This window comes from Strix uralensis, chromosome 1 (genome assembly GCF_047716275.1).
Source record: "Strix uralensis isolate ZFMK-TIS-50842 chromosome 1, bStrUra1, whole genome shotgun sequence".
NCBI classification, from domain to species: domain Eukaryota; kingdom Metazoa; phylum Chordata; class Aves; order Strigiformes; family Strigidae; genus Strix; species Strix uralensis.
Genome location: NC_133972.1, coordinates 16,790,542 through 16,815,751, shown reverse-complemented (window position 1 = coordinate 16,815,751; position 25,210 = coordinate 16,790,542). Strand labels below are relative to the sequence as shown.

The window sequence follows — 25,210 nt, the reverse complement described above, 5'->3', positions numbered from 1 at the left end:
ACAACAAGTGGAGAATGAGTCTGTGAGGTAAGCCAGCCGTGACAAAGGTCAGCTGCAAAACGGGCTGGATTAGCAGAAGCGTTGCCCTCAAGTCAAGGAAAGAGGCTGTTCTTGCTACGCCATGCTTGTGAAGCTGCGTCTGGACTTGTGGGCACCAGACCACAAAGACGGGACATTCTGGAGTGAGGCCCGCAGAGGACCACCAGGATGTCGGGGGGCTGGAGCACAGGCCTGCCAGGAGAAGCTGCAGGAGCCTTGTTTGTCCAGCCTCGAGAAGAGAAGGGGAAAGGGAGATGCTGTTGGTGAGTGCAACTGCCATAGGGGATGGTGAAGAAAAGGCAGAGCCAGCCTCCTCTTTGGGGTGCCCAACAGTAGGATGAGAGGCAACAGAAACTCACTGCCACATTGGCAATTGACTCGGTATAAGGAACTCTTTTTTTAAAAAAAAAAAAAACCACCAAACAATGTGATGGTAGCAAAACATTGGAACAGGCTGCCAGAAGATGCTGTGGACATCCATCTTTGATTGAGGGTATTCAGAACCCGACTGGACAAGGTCCTGAGCAACATGATGTCATTTGAACCTGTTTTGTGCAACAGTTGGTCTGCATGACTTCCAAAGGTCCTTCTGATCCAAATTATGTGATTACTGAGGTTTAAACAGATTACCCAAATCATGGTTTTGCCAGATATTCAGTGAATCCTTTGTGTGTTTGATGACTCTTCATCAACATAACCCCAGAACTTCAAATGGATTGTTCCCAGGATGTGAGTGACTTTGGTGTTTGCTAGTCGAGGCATATCAGAAGCACCTTCCAGCAGAACACAACGAAGCAATGACTGCCTCAACACTGAAGGCTTCTGGAGATCAAGGGAGGCTGAACTGCATATAGACTTTTTTGTAGCCTGTACTCCTATCAAGGCTTCACTTGAAGAGACTCAAATTCTTTCAGAATTCAGTATCATCCAATGTAAAGTTTATGGCAGAATGGGTTATACTCTGTCAGCAGGAAAGATTTTATACATATAGTCATGCTGGAGGTCAATGAGACTGACAGAGATATATTTCTTAGGTTTGCTGGTGTCCACACTTCACCTAAGGATGCTAATGAAAACCAAAACAACCCCCTTTAGAAAACTGTCTATGCCAAAAATGCACTTCCCAGATCCTCCATTTTCTGATGGCAAAAGTCACAGAAATGATTGCTGTAATTTATTTTCAATAGGGAGGAGTCAAGAGCTAACCTGTTTGCAATAGGAGAATATTGGAGACTTATGTTTTGTAGTCTGTTTGTGTGGTGTTAGGAGCATGGGAGATGGCTTTGTTCTTTGCAGAAGTGGGAAATCTAGCATCTATTTCTCCATACGTCTCCGTTCTTGGATATGTCAGTGGCAACGGGTGCAATTCAAGAAAACCTCTATCCCCAGCTTAAGCTTCGGTTTTCCATCACTGACACTGATTATTTTTCTGTCATTTCCTATCAGTATTCTGTCTGTTCTTTATGGTCTGCATACATGTATATCAGCTCCTAATAGTTGTATTGAGTGGTCTATTTAATTTTACTAGAGAGTGGCAAGCCTTCTTGTGGAAGACTTTAAAGAAAGACCACATATTTGATCTTCTGGGAGGAGAAAAAAAGTATTAATTTATTTTTAGTGTCATACAACTAGACAATCTGAAGTCTGACTCTGTCATGAGAATTTACTGCTACTTTGTTTTGTTTTTGTTTAACTTCTACAAGACAGGCCTGAGAATTTACTTGTAAGTAAGAGCATATGTATTTAAAATCACTAGTGATGAAATATTCCCTGCAGTCATTGTCAAATTTTTTCAGTGTTTGGCTACACTCACTCCTAAGAATTTTCACTTTGTTTCTAATCTGAACTTAACCAATTTCAAGTTCGTTGTGTTGTCACTTTGACAGGCAGAGAAACTTTTTTTTCTTTTGTGTAAATAGATACATACTCATAAGTGAAGCTAAATTAATTGGCTGCATGGAACCTTGTATTATAGAGGATGTTTTCCTGTCTGCTAATCATCTCAATAGCTTTTCTCAGAATTTTCTTGAGTTTGTCAGTAGATTTCTTCATTTGTGACTCTGGTGTTCTTTCTGATTATGATATTGCCAAGCATGGCAATAATTGTAAAACCCTTAGTCTTGCTCCCAGGCTCTCTGCTCATGTATTTAAGAACTGCACTGGTCTGTTAGGCTACAGTGGTGTTCGGGGCTATTGTTTCCTCCCCTACCATTTTCTAAATCCTTTTAAGATTTCCCTGGGAAGCAGTGAGAGTCCCCACGATGTAGTTATGTCCTGCATTCTTTGCTTCTTTCTCCCAGTTCACCATGGTATGGATCCATATCCCTGTACTCTTCTTTATTTCTGATTTCCCCATTCTCTTCTTTATACCAAGCATCTTTGTCTGTTTGTTGCTGCTCATGCAGATGATTTCATTAACTTACCCACAGTGAGTTTTGGTCACTTTCCTCAGTAGCTATGGTCTCTTTAGTACCCACCAGTACTGATAAATTGCTTGCCTTACTGTGCATTCCATTGTGTTTGTTCGGTATCGCAACTCATCTGCCATCGTGCAGCTCAGTCAGCAAACTCAGAAAAAGCCTTTTCTGAAGTGTCTTACAGTCTTTTCAGGATGTGATTAACTAAAAATTTTACAGCTTTTAATGCATTTATGTGTCTTTTGTCCTCTTCTGAATCATTTTAATAAAATGCCAAGTCAAAGTTGTTGAAAGATGTAAGGTTTCATATATCACTTGGCCTTGATGAAAAAATGAATCTTTGTCTTACTGCTTTTTTTTCAGCTTTCTTGGACAACACATGGCTTTTTATGTGTGTGTCACTGTGAATTCCTCAAAAAGTTCTTGTGAAGGGTTGTATCCCTAAGGACCACTTGAAAGTCTAAAATACCCGTTTTCCTTTATTTTTTCCATTACTTCTGACATCTTTAAGGAATGGAGGGGACATAATTTTCTTGCAGAAGTGATACAGCTAGGTCTCTTGATATTTAGAAGAATAAATTTGGAATTTACATGATGCTTTTTAGTACTCTTCCAGCCACAGCAGTAATTAGTTTGGAATGGACACATTAGATCAGTTTTGACATAATGTGTATCTTTCTCTATAGCCTTGGAGACCGAAGCACTTTTTTCTTTGGTGTACTGGAGAGAGTTTAGTCTAGATTTAAATGTCCATGACTCTATTTCATAACTGGGAAATGTTCATGACATTCTGCTTAAAACATTGTAGAGAAATCAAAGTAAATCTTGCTTGTATCTTTTAGCTGCACATAACATTATCTGTCCTCATTCCATGTTTCTTCTCTGCTTTAAATCAAAACAAGACTTAACTCTTTGGTTTTCTTCCCATAACTGTGTGACTATAAACAGATAACTGTTTTCTTTCATGAAACTGTTCTTCCTTTGCTAATATTTATTTGATAATGAGATAGCCAGAATAAAGGTAACATTCTAAATACATTTACAAATGCACCGTTCCCCAACACAACTGAATTATTAGGATAACGATGGGTATGATGGAGTTGGGGCTAAGTGAGGGATAGGACTAGGAGTTAATGGGATGTCAAAATAAAAAGAGAGGGGAAAAGTTTTTGAATTAAAACATGATTTTTTGAGGGTTGGGAAGTGAAGAGTGCTGATTCTGCCTCTGTGCTAAGGATTGCTGGATTAGATTACTCTCTGCTGCAGGTGCAGAGAAGGAAGGGAGGATGCACTTCTGTTGTTTAAACAATATTTTTCTTATGTTCTCCTTTCCGCTTGACAGCCAAGTCCAGTTAGGGTTCACACACAGCCCTTCCTTTTCTTGGTGACAGGCAGACAGCAAAATATAAATTCAAAGTTGGGGAATCTTTCTTCCCCTCTGGAAGATTATCCTGCTGTCTAGATAAGGAGGGATCTTTTTGTTCTGTGCCCAGGCTTCTCTTGATCTCTCTGTTAAGTTTTACATTGTTTGAGGAGATCCTTGTGCCTTTAGCTGACTGAAGACATCTGAGCACTTTGATACTTCATAGACCCATGTGCAGCTTTGTAAAAATTAAATCTTGTTCAACAAGCCTGCCTTTTTCTGAGGAGATCACAGGCTTCTTTGATAACAGAAATTGTGTTGATACTATTGGATTTCTTCAAGCCGTTTGATCTGTTATCAATGACATCTCAATTAAAAATCAAACAGTATAAGTAAGCTTATTGGTTACCTTGAATTAAGAAGTCCCTCACTGTCAATTTGGAGACATCAGTGAGTGGGTCATTTCTAGTGGGACCAGAAAGATCAGTTCTTGGCCCAGTGCAGTGTAGCTTTTTTTTTTTTTCCAGTGTCATGCATAATATGTGAAATTTGATGCTAAAATTTATGGGTAAGATTAATGGAACAATAAATAAACACAGGGAGAAGGACAGTTATTGCTATGCAGTACTATCTGAATTGCCCTATAAAGTGGTCATAACACAGCAAAATTAGTTTTTCTGCAAATAAGTGCAGTACATCTCTAACCCAGGAATCTGGCAGTACAAGAGTCTGTCTTGGAGAGCAGTGATGCAGACATGCTTGAAGCAGATGAAGTTGACAGAGCACAAGCAACGGTTTGTTCTTAGTTGTGCCTCTCTCATACTTTCTTATATAACATTTGTTAAGGCTGAGAGGAGCTGGTACATGTCCTGTATAGTACAGGCCAGACAACTTCAACCTACTACTTTTGTACGGAATTCAGCAGAGGCCCAGGCATTACGGTACTCCTGTTTCCATCTCCTACTAGCAGTGTTCCTCAAGGTTTCTGTTACACCAGAAAAACAACCAGTCATCTCTTTCTGTAGTAATACAACTTCCGCTTCATAGATAGTGACCATCCTTTTATCAAATCATCTAGTAGATAACTAAGTTATTGTACGTCAGAGCAGTTGTTTCCTGTATGGACTTGTTCTGAAGACTGACACTTCTATTTCCCACTGTTGTTTAATGATGAGATAAATGTTGCTTTCAGCTGCAAATACAGAAGTGGAAACGTAATGGGCATGTATCAGATCTAGCACTAACTCCCTGTGACAATTCAAATATGTTATCAAGTTTTACTAATTTTACTTTGTACCACCGGACCTTACAAGTGGTTTAAAGTCAGCGCACTTTCTACGCGAGGTACTCCAGCCATTTTGACAGAAACTGGCATCTGATGTTGATCACTGTTTTGAGTGTAATCTGCTACACTCAGGTATGAAATTGTAGCCTCAAATGTGATGGAAGGCTGCCTCTTCCAGAATTGTTCTTCTCCATCCATGCTATTGGCCAAGCAGAAGATTTCTCTATCTCTCAACCTTACCTCTCCCATAGCCTTAGATACTTCATCTGTTACAGTACTATTGTTAACTTGATTTGAATTGATGATTTTAAAAGGTGGATTATCCCTGTCTTGCTTGTTTGTTTGGTAATGACAAATTAACCATTCCTGATGACTAGTGCCAGGTCTGAAGTAAGGGAAGGACAAAGATGAACTGTAGATCTTAATTTCTTGTTTTCAGAGGTGTTAAGGTTAGTTAGCCAGTGTTCTGGAAGAGTGAGTGTCATTACTGGGCTACATCTGCCTGTATAAAAAAAGTATGCTTGAGTAGACCAGCTTTATGGAGAATCCCTGTTGCTGTATGGCTGCTCTGTTCTCATTCACTTTTGGTCAGTGTTAATGTCTGCCACAATTTTTGATTTGGAGATATCCTTAAATAGAGGATATTAGATAGACTAGCATTCTATTGACTCCTTTGTAAACCTCCTGAGGAATTTTAAGCCTTGTTTGCATATGTGGTCATAATTTAAATATATTACTTGTACATTTTACTTGCAATACATGTAGTACATATAACATGTATTCGCAGTTGCATAGAATAAAAGAAACTGTAATTTAGTCTCTATAACATATAGGCTGAAAGTGATCACTTAGTCCTCAAACACACAAAGGATTCACTGAATATCTGGCAAAACCATGATTTGGGTAAACTGTTTAAGCCTCAGTAATCACATAATTTGGATCAGGAGGACCTTTGGAAGTCATGCAGACCAACTGTTGCACAAAACAGGTTCAAATGACATCATGTTGCTCAGGACCTTGTCCAGTCGGGTTCTGAATACCCTCAATCAAAGATGGATGTCCACAGCATCTTCTGGCAGCCTGTTCCAATGTTTTGCTACCATCACATTGTTTGGTGTTTTTTTTTTTTTATACTGATACTTATACTGAGTCAATTGCCAATGTGGCAGTGAGTTTCTGTTGCCTCTCATCCTACCGTTGGGCCCCCCAAAGAGGAGGCTGGCTCTGCCTTTTCTTCACCATCCCCTATGGCAGTTGCACTCACCAACAGCATCTCCCTTTGCCCTTCTCTTCTCGAGGCTGGACAAACAAGGCTCCTGCAGCTTCTCCTGGCAGGCCTGTGCTCCAGCCCCCCGACATCCTGGTGGTCCTCTGCGGGCCTCACTCCAGAATGTCCCGTCTTTGTGGTCCGGTGCCCACAAGTCCAGATGCAGCTTCACAAGCATGGCGTAGCAAGAACAGCCTCTTTCCTTGACTTGAGGGCAACGCTTCTGCTAATCCAGCCCGTTTTGCAGCTGACCTTTGTCACGGCTGGCTTACCTCACAGACTCATTCTCCACTTGTTGTCCATGAGGACCCCCAGCTCCTCTCCTGCAAAACTGCTTTCCACCCAGTTGATGCCCACCCGTGCCACTGCAGGGCGTCATTCTGCCCCAGGAGTGGGACTCTCTGTTTGCCTTTGATGAACTCTACAACGTTGAGCTGCCATCCTGTTTCTGCAGCCTGTCAAGGTCCCTCTGAACAGCCGTGCTGCCCTGGCTCTGACGTTGGCTTGGGGACCTGGGAGACGTGAGGACAGGACTTACCAGGAGAAACAGGGGCAAAGACAGCACCGGGTGCCTCGGCCTTCTCCATGGCTTTTGACATGAGCAGCAGAACCACACCCAGACCCAGTTTTCTGTAGTCTTCCTTCTGCTCCTGGTCCACTTGCAGAAGGCTTTCTTGTTGCCCATCACGTCCGTTGCTCAGTTCAATTCCAGCTGAGCTTTGACTTTCCTACTTTCAGGCTTGCATGCTCAGGCACCGTTGTGCTGTTCCTGCTGGGTAGACCATCCCTGTTTACAGCTCCGTGCATTCCCTCTTTGCATTTGGGGCCAGTCAGGAATTCCCTGCTTAGCCCTGCTGGCCTCTTGCCAGGACCGCTCAACTTTCTGTACTCTGTTCTAATCATTGCCCCTTTGCTTTAAGTGATTGTCCTTGAAGTTCAGCCAGCTTCCCTGAGCCCCTTTGTCCTCCAGGGATCCCCGCTGTCCCACAGGAGCCTTCTGGGCAGATCCCTGAACAAGCCAAAACCTGCTCTCCAGAAGTCCAGGTCTTGCTTGCTCCTCTCAGGATCGCAAACTCTGCCATCTCACGGTGGCCACAGCCAGGGCTGCCCTTAACCTTCCCATCCCCAACCAGTTCTTCCTTCTTTGTGAGTAACGGGCCCAGCAGTGCCCCTCCCCTTGCTGGCTTGTTGATCACCTGTGTCAAGAAACTGTCATCAGTCCAACGCAGGAATCTCCTGCAGGGCTTGTGCCCAGTGTTCCTGCCCTCAAAGCGGATGTCAGGGTGGTTAAAGTTCCCCCATGAGTATGAGGGCCTGCAACCATGGGGCTTCCTCCAGATGTCTAAGAAAGGCTTTGTCTCCATCTTGATCGGGCGGTGTGCAGGAGATGCCCCTCACAGTGTCATCTGTTCCGATGCAGCTCTCAGCATTCGGATGAACCCTTCCCTAGTGTGCAGCCTGTTGTCCTTGCCTTCCAAGCTGTCGTACTGTGCCAGTCATAGAAGCATCCTGTGATGTTTTTCATATCGCAGAGACTGGAGTGTTGCATCTGTTCACTGGTTTCTGATTCTGGCTGTTTGACAAGACTTGCGTGTTTGTTTACAGGCACGTGTGGTGCAGCCCCCACATATCCTGCTTTTACAAGGAAATTGTGAGAAGCCTCTCGATCATGCTGTTCCCTGCACACTGTCCTCACTGCCCCCACTCTTATAATTTTTCCATTCTTTTGTCACCATTGATAACAAATCTGTGGAAATCAAGGATAAAAGTGCATAATTTAATAATAATCTGTTCTTACTAATTTTCAAAATTTTGAAACATTTGAATTTTCACAGTAGGAGAAAAAAGATCCGCAGTCTCTAGAAAGACACTACCTTACTAATGTTAATAATAATCTACTCCAGTTTTCCATATAACTTTAAGATAAGGTTTAACATACATGCTTCAAAACCTCAGATGATGTGATGCTGCTGCTAGGGACTCTTTGTAGTTTCTTGAAATAGGTAAAGGTCAGAATGGAGAATTCAGGTCTTGAAATATTCTCTACACATTTATAGTTAGAACTTTTGTAGAAGAGAGGAGACTTGGATCTATGAACTTTTCAGTTAGGGAAGGCTATGCAGGAAGAAGGAATTAGGCAAGCTGCACAGATCCTTATCATGTAAACACCAAGATAACTGTGGTTCAGTTACCTATAAAGAAGACTGAAATATGAGTTATATTACTGACCGGAGTATAAGAGTACCTTGGAGTGTAAGAGTACCTTCATCTTTTTGAGCTAAGATGTACCAGAAACAAAGAAAATTCTTCATTGTGATCTGATACTGCTGGGGCTCCCCTTTAATTTAACTCTCACTCTTGAGGGGAAATTTGGAAAATGAAACTGTATGAAACTGGAACACGATCATGACTCCAAAAGATTATTCCAATAGTAGGGTGAGAAAGCAAAAGACTGTAAGAGCAGCCAAAACTGGCCTGAGTGAACCTTTGATCTCGCCTAGTATCCCATCTTCACTATGACCATAACACATACCTAGAGAAGAGTCCAAACACAGGCAAGTACAATTCTTCTCCCAGATACTCTCCCAACCTGCAGCCATTTGCAGTTCAAGGAATTATATGCAGTATTAGCTTTGCTGGCTGATTTTAAAGTGTTTATGCTTTCTTAACATCTTATAATGTTTAACATCCAGTTTGGTTATAGGAATGGAATAGGAAATACCCTTTCACTTTCATGTGATAAGAAACGTAAAAGTGTGGAATAGAAACACTTATTGCTGTTTCTACAAATTTATTAGAAATTTCATTAGGTCCTGGGTCCAGTACCCTGCGAACCAGCTGAAAAGGTTGTATCATAGCTGTAGTATATGCTTTATCTTGTGGGCTGTGTAGGCCAGCTCCCTGCATCATCATGTGCCTAGGAGTTCATGAACTGACTGTACTGGAACTTGGAGTTAAAAGATCAAAACTATGTTCTGGCTCCAGAATTTTTAATTGACTGCAGTACAGTATGGTTAATTTCCAGGAACTGAGGAATCTTTTTTTTTTTTTTTTTTTGTGTGGGACAGGATAAAAGCATTGGGGTATTTTGTTGGGTCCAAAGATTTGTATTCAGTGTGAGGAGGAAGTATTGCCTAGCCGTCTTTATTCTGCAAGCTGTCTGGCAACTCCTTGATGTTTCCAGGGCAATGCTTGCTCTTCGTGCTTCGCTCTTAAAAATGTTCATGTTCTTTTATTATTCTGCTGATACTAAGACTTTGTGAAAGAATACAAGCAGTTAAAAATATAGTGGTTCAGCTAAAGCTGAACAGAGTTTTTGGCTCTGTGGTTTCTGCTTCTCCAAAGTGTCAGTCCTGCTGTAAATAGAGCAGGTGTTCTAGCATCTCAAAACAAACAAACAAGGTTGAAAGAGACATTTATTTGTTAGTCTTTATCAGTCTAAATACAGAAGGGAGGAATTGTTCATCTTCAGGCTGGAAAAGGAAAATATTGAGAGAGGGACGACAAAACACTATAAAATATATGAGCAGTATGAAGAAGATGCACAGGGAGTGCCTGCCCACTGCAGCTCCAGCTATGCAAGACGGTGGTATCAAATAAAGCTAACGGATGGCAGGTTCAAAACGAGCAAAAGGAGGTACTTCCTCACACACTGCCTATTGAGGTTCTGGAGCGCCGTGCCTCAGGCTGTTTGTAGGTATTAAAGGGCAACAACTTCCAAATGCTGTCAGAGACACAATGCTAGGATAGATGACTGTTGGGATGACCTCGTACAATAGTTCTTATGTCCTTGCAGAACATAGTGAACAGGTGTATGCCTGGTGTCTCTCACATAGGTGTTTGTGCCTTACACCAAATTAAAACTGTAGACTTCTGATTCTAAAGCAAAACAGGAATACCAACTAGCTTTTGATTCCTATAGAACAGAAGCATTCTGACAGTTAAATATTTTAGTTATATAGGTGAAAGCTAGAGTGAATATTGTAGAAATAGACAAGGCAGTCCAGTAGATTTATTATAATTACTTACAGTTCCTTTCTTTTGTGGTTTGCCTGCATGAGTTATTCCTGATTAAGAAGTGAGTTTTTCATGTAAGGGTATACTTGGCCATTTCTAAGCTCATATTGTTAGGTCTTCCTCCTGACCTACTTCATAACACCTCCTCTGCTAACTTCTCTGGAAAAGGGAAAATAAAAAGGGGGTCTGTTGATAGAACTAATATAGTTTAGCTAATGTATTGAAATACCAGTAGAAGTTGGCAAGATTGAAAGTTGACACCTCACAGCTGGTCATGTTGAAACTTTGATGTGAAGGTCACCTCAGCCAAGAAGATATGTTCACAAAGATTGACTTCCTAAATGGCAGTTTTTACTTACAATGGGTAACACTTGTTTTTAAAAAATCAACATGAACATGCACCCTTTCCTTTCAGTCTAGAGAGACCCAGCATTTTTAGTTTAAACAGGACAAATTTACTGTACTTTACGTTGCTGAAAGCAGTGGCTCCCAGGCTGCTTGTAGCTAAGGCTCAGTTGAAAAAAAGCAGCCGTGATTCAGGCCTTGTGGATCCAGCTGGGGTCTTCCAGAGTTCGTTAGCTTTAGTTCTGTGCTCCATCTTTTCAGACATATGCTTGTACCATGCCACTGAGACCTGCCCCACTAACTGGGAACTGCTGTCTTAGGGATAACTCCCTCTGAGCACGTCTGTCTAGGGGCTGGGAAGGTGTCAGTATTACTGCTCTGGAACATAGTAGATTCTTGCTTCCAGTGCTTGGATATTCCTTGCTTCCTTCTCAGATCCGGGAGCTGGTTCCTGAGTCCCAGGCCTACATGGATCTGTTGGCCTTTGAACGCAAACTAGACCAGACCATTATGCGGAAGCGTGTGGATATTCAGGAAGCGCTGAAGAGGCCAATGAAGGTATGTCATGAAAAATTTGAACATTGAGTTAGGGGGAAAAAAAGTAATCCTTGTATTATATGGTGGAATGATCTTTCCAGTAAGAGTCCTGTTAACAGATATTTTGAAACAGGTCAGACAAAGTGGTGGAGAAAATTCTGTGCATATTACCAGCTCTAGATTCTGAAAGCTTTTAATAAGGGGAATAATAGCTTCTGGATAAATAAACTCTGGTTTTGGAACTTTGTATTAGAATGATTAAATGAAGAACATAAGAGGTTAAAGGGGTGTGCTGAAGAGATGTATTAAATTTCCTAGTAGAATTCAGTCAAAAGTTAAACTTGCGGAATAACAGAACATATAATGGGAAGAATTACTTACAGAAAAATTGTTAAAGATTCTGCAAAAATGTACACATGTTGTCACAGTCTGTAAAAGGATGATTCATGTAAGAGAAGAATGGATGACATTTTCTACAATTTCTATTAGATCAAGTCCAGCACTTCACTGTTCATAATACCTACTGAAATGGTCTTTTCCTAAGTTTTCTGAGTCTATTCAGCTGAATCATGGAAAAGTTTAGTTAGGAGGAAAGTGTGGAATTCATCTAGTTCAACCTCCTGCTCAAAACAGGGTTGTCAAGGCCTTGTTGAGTTTTGAAGATCTCTAGGGACAGAGGTTTCACAGCCTCTTCAGGCAACCTGTTCCAATGTTTGTCCACTCATATTGCAAAGAATTTATTTTCATGTCTTATTTAAGTTCTTGTGACTGTATTGAAGGTTCATACTCATTCATATAGTAAATCCTGTAGCACAAAGGGTTTTATAGCTGTATGTCTACTGTGAAGTAAAGCTGTCATTCTTGTCTGTACCACAGTAATGCGTATCGGCCCATCTAAGATCAAGATTCCATTCTGTTTGTCACTGTACAGGTATCTGATATGATGTGGAAGGCTTTTACCTCTGATGTTTTTCCAGTTGATATATATGATACATATGAAATGGACTGTAATGGGGAAGAGTATAGGAGGCACAACACTCTACAGAAACTGTAGACAGAAAATTCTGTTTCTGTGTAGGGCTCAGCAAACACATTTTAAATATCAGTTACTCAGCTAGTTAACATGTAAAGAATGATCAAACAGATGTTTTTCAAATTCATGTCTAGACTTAGCGTGTAACAGCTGTGAAATTCAAGACCTGTCAAAATAGAGCTAGGCCTAGATAAATTTGGGTTGTTCTGATATTAAGTATTTTCATTTTATTATAGTTGGAGCATTGGTAACAGCAATAAAAATGATCTCTGCATTTCCATCTCTTATCAAAGCTCTTGTAGTTTTGAAATATTTGCCTTAAAACAGTGGTTCCCAAACTGGGATTGGGATTGTAATTTAAATTTGTCTGAGGTATGTGATATTATGTAGAGAATATGCAGGACTGCTCGGAATTGTCAGTTGTAATTGCAGTTATCATACTGGTCACTGTGATTGAGTTGTAGCTAGGAACAGTCTTTGGGAACCATAGGTTTATGGTCTAGTGTTGCTCAGGCTGTTTTTTTTTCTGTCTGAAGACTAATTATTCTGGAGAAATTTTAGGGGGAAATGTTTGAAACACTTTTGATTGAGGACAGCGCGGGGCCTGTTGATCCTACTTGGATCTTCTGTGAACAGTTGCACTGTTGAAACAGATGACAGCTGTGGGATGGCTCAGAAAGCAAGGAGATCTTGGGGCTGTGAGGTTGGTTGAAGAGGGGGAAACAGCCTTCACCACCTGCCAGCTCACTTTACCACTGTCAGCAACCCCTTTCAGCTGCCAGCTTTTTCAGTGTAGATCCTGCCTTGTCTTTTTTCTGCCTGTTGGGTACTAGTGTGTTCTCTCCTCTTCTTCTGTCAGTCCTGCGTTCTTGGGGTACATCTGTCACAAGAGTCTCAGAATTCCTCGTCTGCAGAGCAGCATTTGCTGCATGCCACTGGTCACAAAAGTCCTTGCACTGACTTTATGGAAGACCCACCCACTCACGTGCTCAGAATTCCAGAAGGGACTTTTTAGGAGGGAGCCAGGCAGACAGGGCTGTTTGACTGCAGTGTGGCTAGAGGTACAGATATAGCAAGCTCCATGGCCTGAAGGAAACAGAAACCATATGGCTTAACTCCAAACGAGTAGATGTCATTAAAGAAGAATGCATTACAGAAAATCTGGACAGCTAAGGCCATGGTGGACTTTGGGAGTGGGATTTATTTGGCTAAGTATAGACATCTACATAGTGTTTATTTATATGTAAGCTAGTCGTTCTGGGCTCCCTTTATAGTCAAGAGATTTAGTTGGTGTAGGCAATGGAATTCAGGGCACAGTTCTTCTCATACAGAAGTAGATATTTAAAAGTATAGATAAATCATGCCCTAAAAAGTGCCTGTTTCTCCATTGTCTGAGATAACTAGTCAGTTGTGGATGTAAACATAATTTTTAAACTGATAAGATTTTCATCCCCAGGCTTGAATCAGGAGTCACCTGGCTGAAAGAAGAGCATCTAGTGACCCATCCCACAAACAGGGTTCCTACTCCAAGCCCTGGCACCACAGACAATAGTTTGGTCTCACCCAAACCAGAGATTGTTATCCAGGGACTGTCACTCCAGACCTGTGTGTAGTTGCAGTTCCTTGAACTAAACTATCTACTCCCAGGTTCTCCATTTTCAGGAGAGTACACAAGAGTAGTAGCATCTGAATATAGTTACAATGTCTCTCCCCGGTTTTGTAAATTGAGATTCTTTCCCCACTTTCAGGTTTTAAGATGACTGAGGGATTGCTATCGGATTTTTGGCAGAAGGGAATTTGCATTTTTTCTGAAACACTAAGGTTTTTGTCTGGTCCTCTGCCCTCTCAGGCAAGACTGGTTTTTTTTTGCTCAGTATGCCTTGTGTCCGCAGCACCTCATACCTGAGCTCTGCAGTTCTGTTGTTCTCAGAGACTCTCATCTTTTCCGTGTACTGAGTTCTAAACCTTGAGCATCCAAAGGATATTCTTAGCAGCAGAAGAACAAATAATTTGTGGAGATTTTTGTGTCATACTCTGAACCCTACTGTCATTGAGCTCCTGGAATCAAACCTGCATGCACTTCAGTCAACAAATGCAGTAGGCATCATTTACCTCAACTTGAACAAAGCATTTTATGCATTCTTTATGGGATGTTATGGAGAAAGAGGTGGGGATTACTGAAGAAGATTTAAGGAAATTGAGAGTAATGGCAGCTCTATCACTTTTTAGCTGTTGTAGATTCCCCTCTGCACTTTGCAGTCTGTGGCACATGGGCAGTGTACTTCCTTTTCTGTGATTTTCATGTTGGTCTTGGTTCTGGCTGGGATTAATTGGAGGAATTTCTGCTATAAAATAGTTGCCAATTGATTTGAAACATCATTAAAGGTGAGGTTTATTATTTTCATAATAACAATCCTATACTTCATATGATGCAACTGAGAGAAAAAATCTTAGGATAGGTAAGTAACTAGAATTCCCTGTAGCAACAGAAAAGTTCTAGTGTTACTGCAGAAGACACTAGTGACATCTCATCTGGTTGCTAAAGCTGGAATACAGTGTCATCAATGCTCAAAATGAGCAGTTCAAACTAGAATGATCATGTGGAAAAAGAGCTTCTGGAACAACCTAGGGAAAGGAAGATTCGTGTTGTGAATGTCACTCAGCTTTTATATGCAAACACTAACAAAACGGGGAGGGATGGGGCGTGACTGCCTTTTTGGTAGATGAGGAGAAAAGTATTCATATTTAGGCTGAAGGACAGTGCTGGCACAAGGAAAATCGAGAAAAGGTGACTGAATAAATGTTAGGCTTGAAATTAGAGAGAGGTTGTAATTGTCAGAGAAGCAAAATTCCTCCAAATCAAGGAGGGGAAACAAAGATTTAATTTTTGAAATTGTATTTTCATGGGTTCTGAAAAGCATTACATGATACAGACCTGTGACCTGGACTTACTGCTGCTGCCAGCTCAGCGACCCTAGGGCCCATTGGTGTACTCTGTCAAGCACTATGGTGATTTTGATAAGATATTTTAAAGCTTTTCAGGGGAAATGTCTGCACAAGCCATTTGAAGTAGAAATATGTTGAAAGCAAAACAGAATTTATGGCAACTTCAATTTAAACAAAAAAATTTATTGAAGTAATTTTATTAGGAATTTTCTCATCTTTAATCATCGACCATAAAATTACAAAATAAAAAAAAGCCAAATAGCTTACAGGTTCCCTAGTGTGAGATCAGTCCAGCAACAGATATATCCTCTGATTGGTATGTGGTTATACATTGGGAGAGTAGGGTCATGGCTTGTGGTTCTTACCGTCCTTTGCCTTAACATGTGTATTAATCTGCAGTCACCTGATCTTTGAGGTCACCTCAGAGCCAGTGGGCTTTAGGTGAGCCACTTCCTTTTGGACAGTCCTGAACTTGGCCCTAGGAGTTCCCAGGTTGTCCTCTCTAGACTGATCTGGGGGTTCTTACACATGTTATTTTTGAGAGGACTGAGTTGCCAATGGGACCATGCCAACACGTGTTACTGCGTTGCTGGTTGGCTTATTGCCTGGATAGTTACTCACTGTCAGAAACTGTGCCTGCAGCCTTAGCATGCTACACTGCTCTTAACTAGTTAGGACTGAATCAAGCCACTGGGCAAAAAGTTCCTCAGCCTCGACACAAACAGGCAAAGTACATGTGCATTCTTAACCCATTACAAACTAGCTTAAGTATTTGATGAGAACATGGTTAAATCTTGCATAATCACCCTCCCTCTCCCACAACAGGAATTATGAGGCTAGAGTAGATCAGTGTCCTTACTAAGAGATCAGTAACAGGATCACAGATTGGTTGAGGTTGGAAGGGACCTCTGGAGGTATCTTGTTCAACCCCCCTGCTCAAGCAGGGCCACCTATAGTGTGTTGCCCAGGACCAGGTTTGGATGGCTTTTGAACATCTCCAAGGTGGGAAACTCCACAACCTCTCCCGGTAATGTGTTCCAGTGCTAAGTACTTCATAGGAAGGTGCCAGAAACCCTTCCAACTTTAGGTAGCAGTTCCACCTAAATTGCAGTAATCAGAGATCATTTTATATAAAGACACAGAAAGGTCTGAAATCTTTTAAAATTCTCATACGACTGGATATTCTTGCGATCTGTATGTAGTATAGCCACTCCAGCTCTTTCCCTGTTTTTTGTTTTTCAGTTTGTTTTTGTTTAAAGAGCTTTTGGCTTTGGTACAACAGCTGGTAGTTCAGAAATAGACCAATTGAGACTGATTAATGTGCATACTTATGACTACTAGAGCAAGATATCAGATATGTAATAGGTTTTTCATTATGTCAAGTCTTTAAGTCAACAATGGATGTCCTTTAAAAAGGTCTGCCCTGTTTGATGAACGATTAGAGCCTGTGTTGCACAGAAAATTGAACTGGACAATAAAGTCTCTTCTGGCTTAAAAACCTGCAAGTTCTAAATCTATGTTCTGTGACAATGAGTTGTATGGGTTAACTATGGTTCATTATGCTTTGTATAGCATACATGACATACTTCCATTGATCAGGTTTGAATTTATGGTCTTGTGGCATAATTGTATGTGTTCTGCTTTTTGCATTGTGGGATAAGGAAAACGCAAACACTTAATCTCCTTCTTTTGATCGGCCTATATTTTAAATTTGTCTTTCAGGTTCTTTGATGTTTTCTTTTCTTAGGTAAAAAATTCAGTCCTCACAATCACTGTAGAGAAAGAATTTTTCAGTGCACCTAGCTATTCTTATCACCCGTCAGTATACACCTCATGATTCTCCTCCTAAGAGAGTATAGTATACAACTGCCAAATAAGCTGCTGTAACTGATTTTATAGACTATTGTGCATACTGTTCTCTGTTTTATTCCTCTATAACATTTGTTTGTCTTTTTTGGAGGTGGGTTTTTTTGTTGTTGAGGTTTTTATAGAACTGTCTACAGGTGTTTTTCATGTGTTGGTGCAATTTTAAACTCAGTAAATATTGGGTAGTTCCTTTCAGTATTCATGATACTTGCCTATTCTACCAAGCCACTAATTTTCCTGCTTTGGGTTTGCTGTTTTTAAGTTCTTGTCCATCTTTTGTTGTCGTGAGTTATCTAACTAATTTTGTTTCTTCTACAAATTTTGACATATCTGTTTGCTGCTCCTCTAGGTGAGTGATACCTCTATATTCCAGTTCTGATATGGACACTCTCTGTTTCATTTGATTCTTTTATAATGATCAGACTTGAACACTTGTTATTAATGGTCATTGTTCTTTTTGTCTCCTGATTTCTAGTCTCCATGCTACTTTATCTTCCAGTGTTCTTTTTGCTTCCTAAAAGGTTTTTGTGAGACCACGAAACAGTTACTCTAAATGCAAAAACAGAAACACAGATTTTAATCTTTCCTGTGCTTTATGCATGGGGTTTTATGCTGTGTTGAGGTACATAGAAATCCATCTTTAAGATGTGCATAGAGAGCTCTTAACACAAGGATCATAGGATCAGCAGCCAGATCTCCTTGATTCAGTCAGCAATAGACTATCTGCTGATAACGTAGTTCATTTGTTTGAAATCCCAAGCACAACTTCCCTGGAAGTGTCCTGGAATTGTGTCCTACCTGAGAGTTCACTGAAGGAAACTTTAATTTCAGCAGTCAATGGAGATTTGCCTTGGGGATATCACACAGATCGTGGTATCTTCAGATGCTTATTTTCTGATTTGACTTTTTAGGGGTTTAATGCTAATGGAAACTGAAAAAAAAAATGTGGCACTATAAACCAGAGGTAGTTTTCTGGAGGATGTGACGGATTTCCAGCATTTCACCCATTTACTTCAACTTAAATCTGTATTGATTTGTGTGAAGATGACATTGAAGAATTTGAGAGAAAAAGCTGTAGTTCTGCTGCTCCAGCATTCATGTCAGCCTCCTGTTTAGATCTGTTTCATTCCACATGAGCTCTCCCACCATTTGTGCTGCTGTCGTAGCTGAGACCTTTGCAGTAGTTCATCGCTAACATGACCAATCTTCTGTCACATAAGCTTCTTTTTTTCCTTTTCTTTTCCTCAAGGAGAAATTGTAAGTGAAATACAGTGCTTTTTGGGGAAAGCTTTTCTTTTCAATGTGCCTTCAAATTCATTTCGCTGAGGACAAACCAAAGATGCATGTTGAAGATGTGTATCTTACACTTAAAGATTTAAGCATTTGATTTTTGGACAAGAGGTTATTTGATTCACAATGTTGATCAAGTCTCCTTGAAGTTCCCCCCTGTTGAGCTTTGTCTTTGTGGGTGATAAAGTTTCAGTGGGTCTGAAGAGATGAAATGTGATGCTTGCTTCTTGATCTAGAGCTGTAAGTTTTCTCTTTAGTTTTTTCTCCAAGTTACTGAGAATCCTACCAGTAAAAGACAAGGCCACATGTTTTGGGTGGTTGCTTTTCTGTTCTCTGAGAAGCCAGCATAGAGAGAGAAGAATAGATTTTAGATCTGTGCTATAATGTGCGTTGCTAAGAAATTTGCAGAATTTATTGAAGTGCAGTGGCTTCTTGCCCAAATACATTGCACTGCTGTATTTAAGCTGCAAAGTAAACAAGCTACACATAACTGATGTTGTGTCATTTCCTGCCTGGATGAGATGGAGTTGCTCAACTGGAGATGGAAGAATACCTCACTCTCAGAGCCTTCTGGATATGAGCTTGACATTATTGTAGAACCCAGAAGTACTGATAAGTGAACTGAGTGCAGTGATTTTGGGTGTGTGTCTTCAGCCAAGGAGACTCTATGGTCTGTATAGTGGCTATAAAACCCAGACAATGCCATTTTGGTGCTCTTCTTCCTTGAGCTCAGTTTTGACTATCTATATCATCTCCAAGCTGACATCTTCCAAGAGTGGACATCATGATGATAACAGCATAGCTGTGGGTGCTGAAGTTGTTACTCACTGGGGAACAGGTTACTCACAGAAGGGATTCAGACTGTACTCTTGGATCTCTGCCAGGATCTTGCTTCATCAGGTGAGATGGTAATGTCTCACAGCTGACAGGAGAAAAATCATGGTAGAGGAGAAGGAGCCTGCTGGTCCAAAGAAAATGTTCATTTGTAGAGCTATGGTTTTGATGTTTTGATAGATTTCTAAACGCATTTTCTTTAAATGCCACTGCTCATTACCACTCCTCAGTATTACCACTGTTGGTGATAAGTGTATGTAGGACAAGTTCAAGTGCCATTGTCTAGTTCCTGGAACTGGAAGATAAGATAGTCAGCCTCTCAGGATGTCTTGAGCAGAGCTGCTCCCAGATAGCTTTTATGAGGAGCCAGTGGTGCTGACAACACTGGACATATGTAAGGAAGAGATGGTAGTGGAAGTTCTAGGAAGGGCAGAAAGAAGATAAAAATGGAGCAGCAACTCATAAAGGAACAAACAGGAGGTGGACATGTTGGCAGCGGCTTCCGAAAGGTAGTTGTGGAGGCTTGAATGTCTCTGGGTCAGTATGGTGCTGTACAGGGGAGGACATGTTTGCTGTTCAAGTGTTCATGGCCAAATGCCTTTTTTTTCAATTTTTTTAGACTGCTTACCAGAATGTCTTTGGCAGATCTTGCTGCGCTCTGCAGGTCAGGTCTAGAGTTACTGGTTATGACAACTGTGATGGCTGACATCTGTTTGCTGTGTAGGTTCCTTTTAAAGGGTGGTGGCTCAGCTGTAGAAAGGAAGGCTAGTGTTTGTCGCGTCCTAAGGTACACTTGGCTTAGTAGAACCCTCGGAGCGGGAGACTGTGCCAGCTGGAGTGCAGGGTAGGGCAGTCAGTGAGGCAAAAAGGATGAGGGACTGCCACCATTGAGTAAGAAGCTGGAAGAAAAAGCAGAAATTTGGAGTCTCCTGAGAGAAGACAATAGCACAAACACAGCTGAAGCTTAAGGAATAAAAAGAGAGGATTCTCTGTGTCTCCTCAGAAATGACCCTACAGAGTTTTCTGCAACTCCGGAAATCACAGAGTTGCTGGAATAAGAGCAAGCCTGAAGAAATGAACCATTTTCAAGGACATGTGAGCAGAGAAAATTTGGTTTACAAAACCTTAGTTATTTATTTGTTTATTTATTTATTCCATTTTATCCGCCAGATGTGAGTTTTCCTTCTCTATGTTCCCTTATTCTGCTTTGTGTTCTAATAAAGATTTTTTTTTAGATTTGAAGCCCATTTGGTGTTGGGGTTCTCTCGCAGCTGTGCAGTTGACCTATTTGACTGATTTCCTGATGAGTCAGAAGCAAAGATCTTTCTGTGGTTGCATTTGGGAGATAATCACTGCCCTAATAGTATTGCAAATTTTCAGTACCTTTGGGCCACATTCTGAAGCTAACCCCCCCAGTGCAGGTTATACATTTTGCTGGTTGGATAGAATGTCTTTGCTTAGCAGAGACTAAAGGCTCAGCATTCCACAGTACTTACAGGTCATCAGTAGTGTCTGTAACATGTTGGACTCAAAGGCTAAATAGTTTTTGATCTAAAATCAAGATATGTAGAAAGTAGGACAAAAGATAACTTTAGAGATAGCCATTACTTAGGATTTAATTAATAATTAATGCAAGTTCCTTTCTGATGAGAGTGTGGAAGAAGTGGACTGATTTATAGGAGTTGCAGCAAGGAAAGGCTTAAATTTGCGAAAGAGAATAATTCATTGTGTGGAAGAAAACACTGTAAATTGAAGAAAGAGATGTGGGAGAAACAAACAAATGATATACAGACTCTGACTTTGACAGAGCAGGGAAAGGATAGGGAACCCAGCATGAGACCAGTTCTGAAATGTAAGCTGCATCTGGCTTGTGCATGACTTGAAAGAAAAGTGATAAGGGGTTAGCAAAGGGAAATGGTGGAGAGTGTCAAGGAGAGGTATTTTGTATTTCACAGTGGAGTTAGTCATTGTTACTGACTTGGTTTTAGGTGGGCTGTACAGGGCAGCTAGAGCCTGAAAGCAAGGAGAAAAGAAGACATCTAAAATATTCAGATTTTAGTAAGAATGTTATTGCAGAGAATGATCTTAGTGATGACATGTGAGACTTTGGAGGAAACAGAGACAGCTCCTACCTGGATATGGGGAGATATGAGTAGAGAAGGAGTTTCCAGGGTAGAAGGGAGAATAGAGATAATGTCTTTGGAAATCAGAAGAAAAGGAAATGGAATCAGTGATATAAACCTGAAATATCAGTATTGAGGAGGAACTATTAAGAAAAAGCTGCTTACATATATAGATACCATTTTGCAAATAATTCAGGTGAGGATAAAATTTAGGAATAGTGCGTAAAATGTACAAGTTCATTAGAAGAGTTGTGAATTTAGAAATGTGAAGTCCTTCACAAGTCCTCCACACCAAATCAAGATTCTGGGTCATTAAAAAAACCCAATTTATATAATGAAAGAGCACTTCAACAACCAAAATCCTTTAGGAAAGGATGGAGAAAGAATATGGATTTCCAGGAATATTTTTCTACCTATCTGCCTGTTCTTATCTGTGTCAAGCTGTCATTTTCAGGAGTCCTGGCACTTTTGAAAATCCTGTTCCCTGTCAGTGGATTTTGACACTCCATTTCCATCAAACCTTTCTGTCACTGTCTTCTCTAGATTTGGCAAAACGCAGGCATTTTCTCATTCCTCTTCAGCCATACATCTCTGCCTCCCACATTCCTCTATGCCATATTAGATTTTTAGTTTCCTGACCTGATGCAGGAAACTAAAAACTTCCTTCTCTCCTATATGTGTGTGTGTGAGTGTGAAAGCTTTACAAGACTACTCCTTTCTTATGTTGTATGAAGGTTGTTTTGACTGCATTAACTTGCCAACTGTAGCCTAGCCTTTTTGTCATTCTCTTATAAACAGACACTTGAGATTAGAGTCCCAAAGAAATATTTGGCAATATCTTTTCTGGAATCCATGCATCAGAGTGAATGGCCAGGTTTTCCACCTGGTGCACGGGAGAGAAGGGCACTGAGAAATAACATAGCCATAAGCCAGTACAGTGGTTGGGAAACCTTAGCCTGTAAAAATGACAACGGGTAGGCGTGATTGTGTCTCTCACACACTGGAACACCTGGGTTAGGGATTGAAGCACAGTGCCTTCTTCCACTCAGGTCTCACAGCAAGTTGGAGCTGCAAGATGTTTGATTAGGGTGAAAGGCAGTTAAAGAGGCAGCAATTGTGTGCGTTTGGGTGTGTGTCTGTAGGAAGACTATGACCAGGCTCTGCATGATGGTAGAATGAAGATGGTCACAGATGTACCTGGCATGTAATTTGCAGCAGTATCTGTATTTGTGACTGCCATTTACAAGTCTGATCTGATACAACTATGAAAGACATCCATGCAGCAAGAGGTTTGCAGCTGAGCCTTAGCAATCTAGCTAGGATCTAGACAGGAGGGCATAATATCGTGCTTTTCTTACAACGATTTCTCAAATATCTAATCCACAAGTACAGGATGTATAGCCTCATGGGCCTGGCCCTGAAACCTCCTGTTTTTCTCCACTTACGTGTATAGCCAATAGTTTCTGAAAGGAAGTTTCAGATTCAGCTCTTCAGTGTATTTTCTTATACATAACCAAATCTTAAATTCTAGTATAACCTGGTGCAACTGTACTAAACATGCAGATTCTCTGCTAAATGTGTAACTATCGCCTTTCCTGTGGCTTCCTCAGGTCTTGGACTTAAACTGGATGTGTACTTTTCTTTTCTCTATTTGTATAACAGCAAAAGCGGAAACTGAGACTTTACATCTCCAACACATTTAATCCTGCAAAATCTGACGCTGACGACTCTGATGGCAGCATTGCTTCATGGGAGCTGCGAGTGGAGGGGAAGCTCCTGGATGACGTATGATTTACCTGTGCTTCACCGGGGCTGGCAAGGACCTAGGGATTGTCCTGCGGGGTGGTGGACTTTACTGGGGACACCAACTCAGATGAGACATCTCTGAATGTCAGCATTGGCTTGTTGATGCTGGGAAGGTCCCAAGTCCAGCCAGAGGGAGGGATAAGGCCATAATGGTAATATTGGGGAGGGGCAGGGAGGGCAGCAGGAAATGGAGCAGACCTGAGGACAGGACAGGTAGGAGGAGGTGGAGAGAACAGGCCTGAGACAATTCCCTTAAAAGATATGGCAGGGTTCAGGTCATGAGAAGTGTGATAAATCAGGCCTACAGCAGGCACTGATCCTGTGAAGAGTAGGATAACAAGGAGAAGCAAGTAGTTCATATTCCTAGGGAGGACAAGAGGATGGATGGATGGTCAGAGCAAGAATGGAAGAAAACTTTTATCATTCTGAAGTCCTCCGAAACCTCAGTGATGGATTTAGCTTTCTTCAGGGAAGACTGGACTTTCCTAATAAAGGTGTCACCTATTTGAACAGGCTTGACAAGCTAAGTGTTTGATAGGGTAAACAGATGGAGAACGTGCATGTATGGAGAGGGCAAGGCTTTCAAGGCATGTCCGTCTGTCTGGAGATAACTACATGAATCAGAATCATAATCTTACTGGAGGATGAAGGGGTGACAAAGTGCAATGTCTAGAAATTGAAGTTAGACCAATTCAGTTTAGAAATCAGAGTATATATTTTAACAAAGAAAGAGATTCTTTAGTGAGAATAATAGCTTCTCAGTTACTGGCAAATTTTAAATCAAAAGGTGGTGTATTTCTAAAAGATTATCTGCATTAAATAAGAAATTCATTGAAATCCTGTGGACTCTATTCTATGTAAATAGAATAGAATAGAATAGAATAGAATAGAATAGAATAGAATAGAATCTGAAAGTCAGATCATCTGAATATAGACCTCCCAGTTTTTGACAGCAGGAGCAGTGTAGTAAACAGCAAATACCAATAATTAAATGGAAATGCAAAATGTAAGAGAAAATACTTTTACTTAGATTTACTGTCATGATAAATCAGAACAAGAAATTAGCATTCATCAAACAACCAAGCTATTAAAGGTATGCAGTGCCTTTAGAATGATAGAATGGTTTGGGTTGGAAGGGACCTTACAGACCATCTAGTTCCAAGCCCCCTGCCACGGGCAGGGACACCTTCCACTAGACCAGGTTGCCCAAAGCCCCGTCCAGCCTGGCCTTGAACACTGCCAGGGAGGGGGCAGCCACAGCTGCTCTGGGCAACCTGTGCCAGTGTCTCACCACCCTCATTGTAAAAAAAGTCTTCCTTATATCTAATCTAAAGCTACTGTCTTTCAGTTTAAAAGCATTGCCCCTTGTCCTGTCACTATGGGCCTTGGTAAAAAGTCTCTCCCCATCTTTCCTGTAGCCCCTTTAAGTACTGGGAGGCCGCTCTAAGGTCTCCCTGGAGCCTTCTCTTCTCCAGACTGAGCAACCCCAATTCTCTCAGCCTGTTCTCACAGGGGAGGTGTTCCCTCCCTCTGATCATTTTCATGGCCTCCTCTGGACCCACTCTCACAGGTGACATATTCACGTTACAAGCCAGTCCTTTCCAATAACACTGAGAGTCAGGGAAATCTTCCCTTCAGTGTGCAGTGTTCCACCACTGTTGAGATTTTTGCATCTTGCCTTGCATTTGTCAGAGGGAAAACTCAATTAGATTGATCACACTTGTGGCCTATATGGGAATTAATGTTCAAGAGAAAGAGAAAGCCTGAGAAGAAAACATAGAACATAAGTCAACATACTCAGCCTTAAACATTTCTGTTTCTTCTGATTGTATAGCTCAGCAAACAGAAGCGGAAGTTTTCATCTTTTTTTAAGAGCTTGGTTATTGAACTGGACAAAGATCTTTATGGACCTGACAACCATCTTGTGGAGGTAAGAAGGTCGTGCACCCTTTGCATACAAACCTGATACTAGCACAGATAAACAGCTATGTGCCCATTGTCTACTGTGTTCAAGTTACCTTGCACTCATTTAAGGTCTTTCC

The 25,210-nt window shown here is 41.1% G+C and overlaps 1 protein-coding gene across 12 annotated transcripts in view; it reads left to right on the top strand.

Annotated features, from left to right (window-relative positions):
* SMARCD3 (SWI/SNF related BAF chromatin remodeling complex subunit D3) overlaps positions 1-25,210 on the top strand; it is a 111,610-nt gene that overhangs the window by 63,346 nt on the left and 23,054 nt on the right. For 10 of the 12 annotated variants that reach the window (XM_074894392.1, XM_074894477.1, XM_074894308.1 and 7 more), the window contains 3 exons: positions 11,169-11,291; positions 23,025-23,147; positions 25,003-25,098. In XM_074894392.1, the coding sequence (XP_074750493.1) occupies positions 11,169-11,291; positions 23,025-23,147; positions 25,003-25,098 (342 nt within the window). The remainder of the gene's footprint in view (positions 1-11,168; positions 11,292-23,024; positions 23,148-25,002; positions 25,099-25,210) is intronic. The other 2 variants (XM_074894071.1, XM_074894654.1) reach the window with 2 other exon arrangements.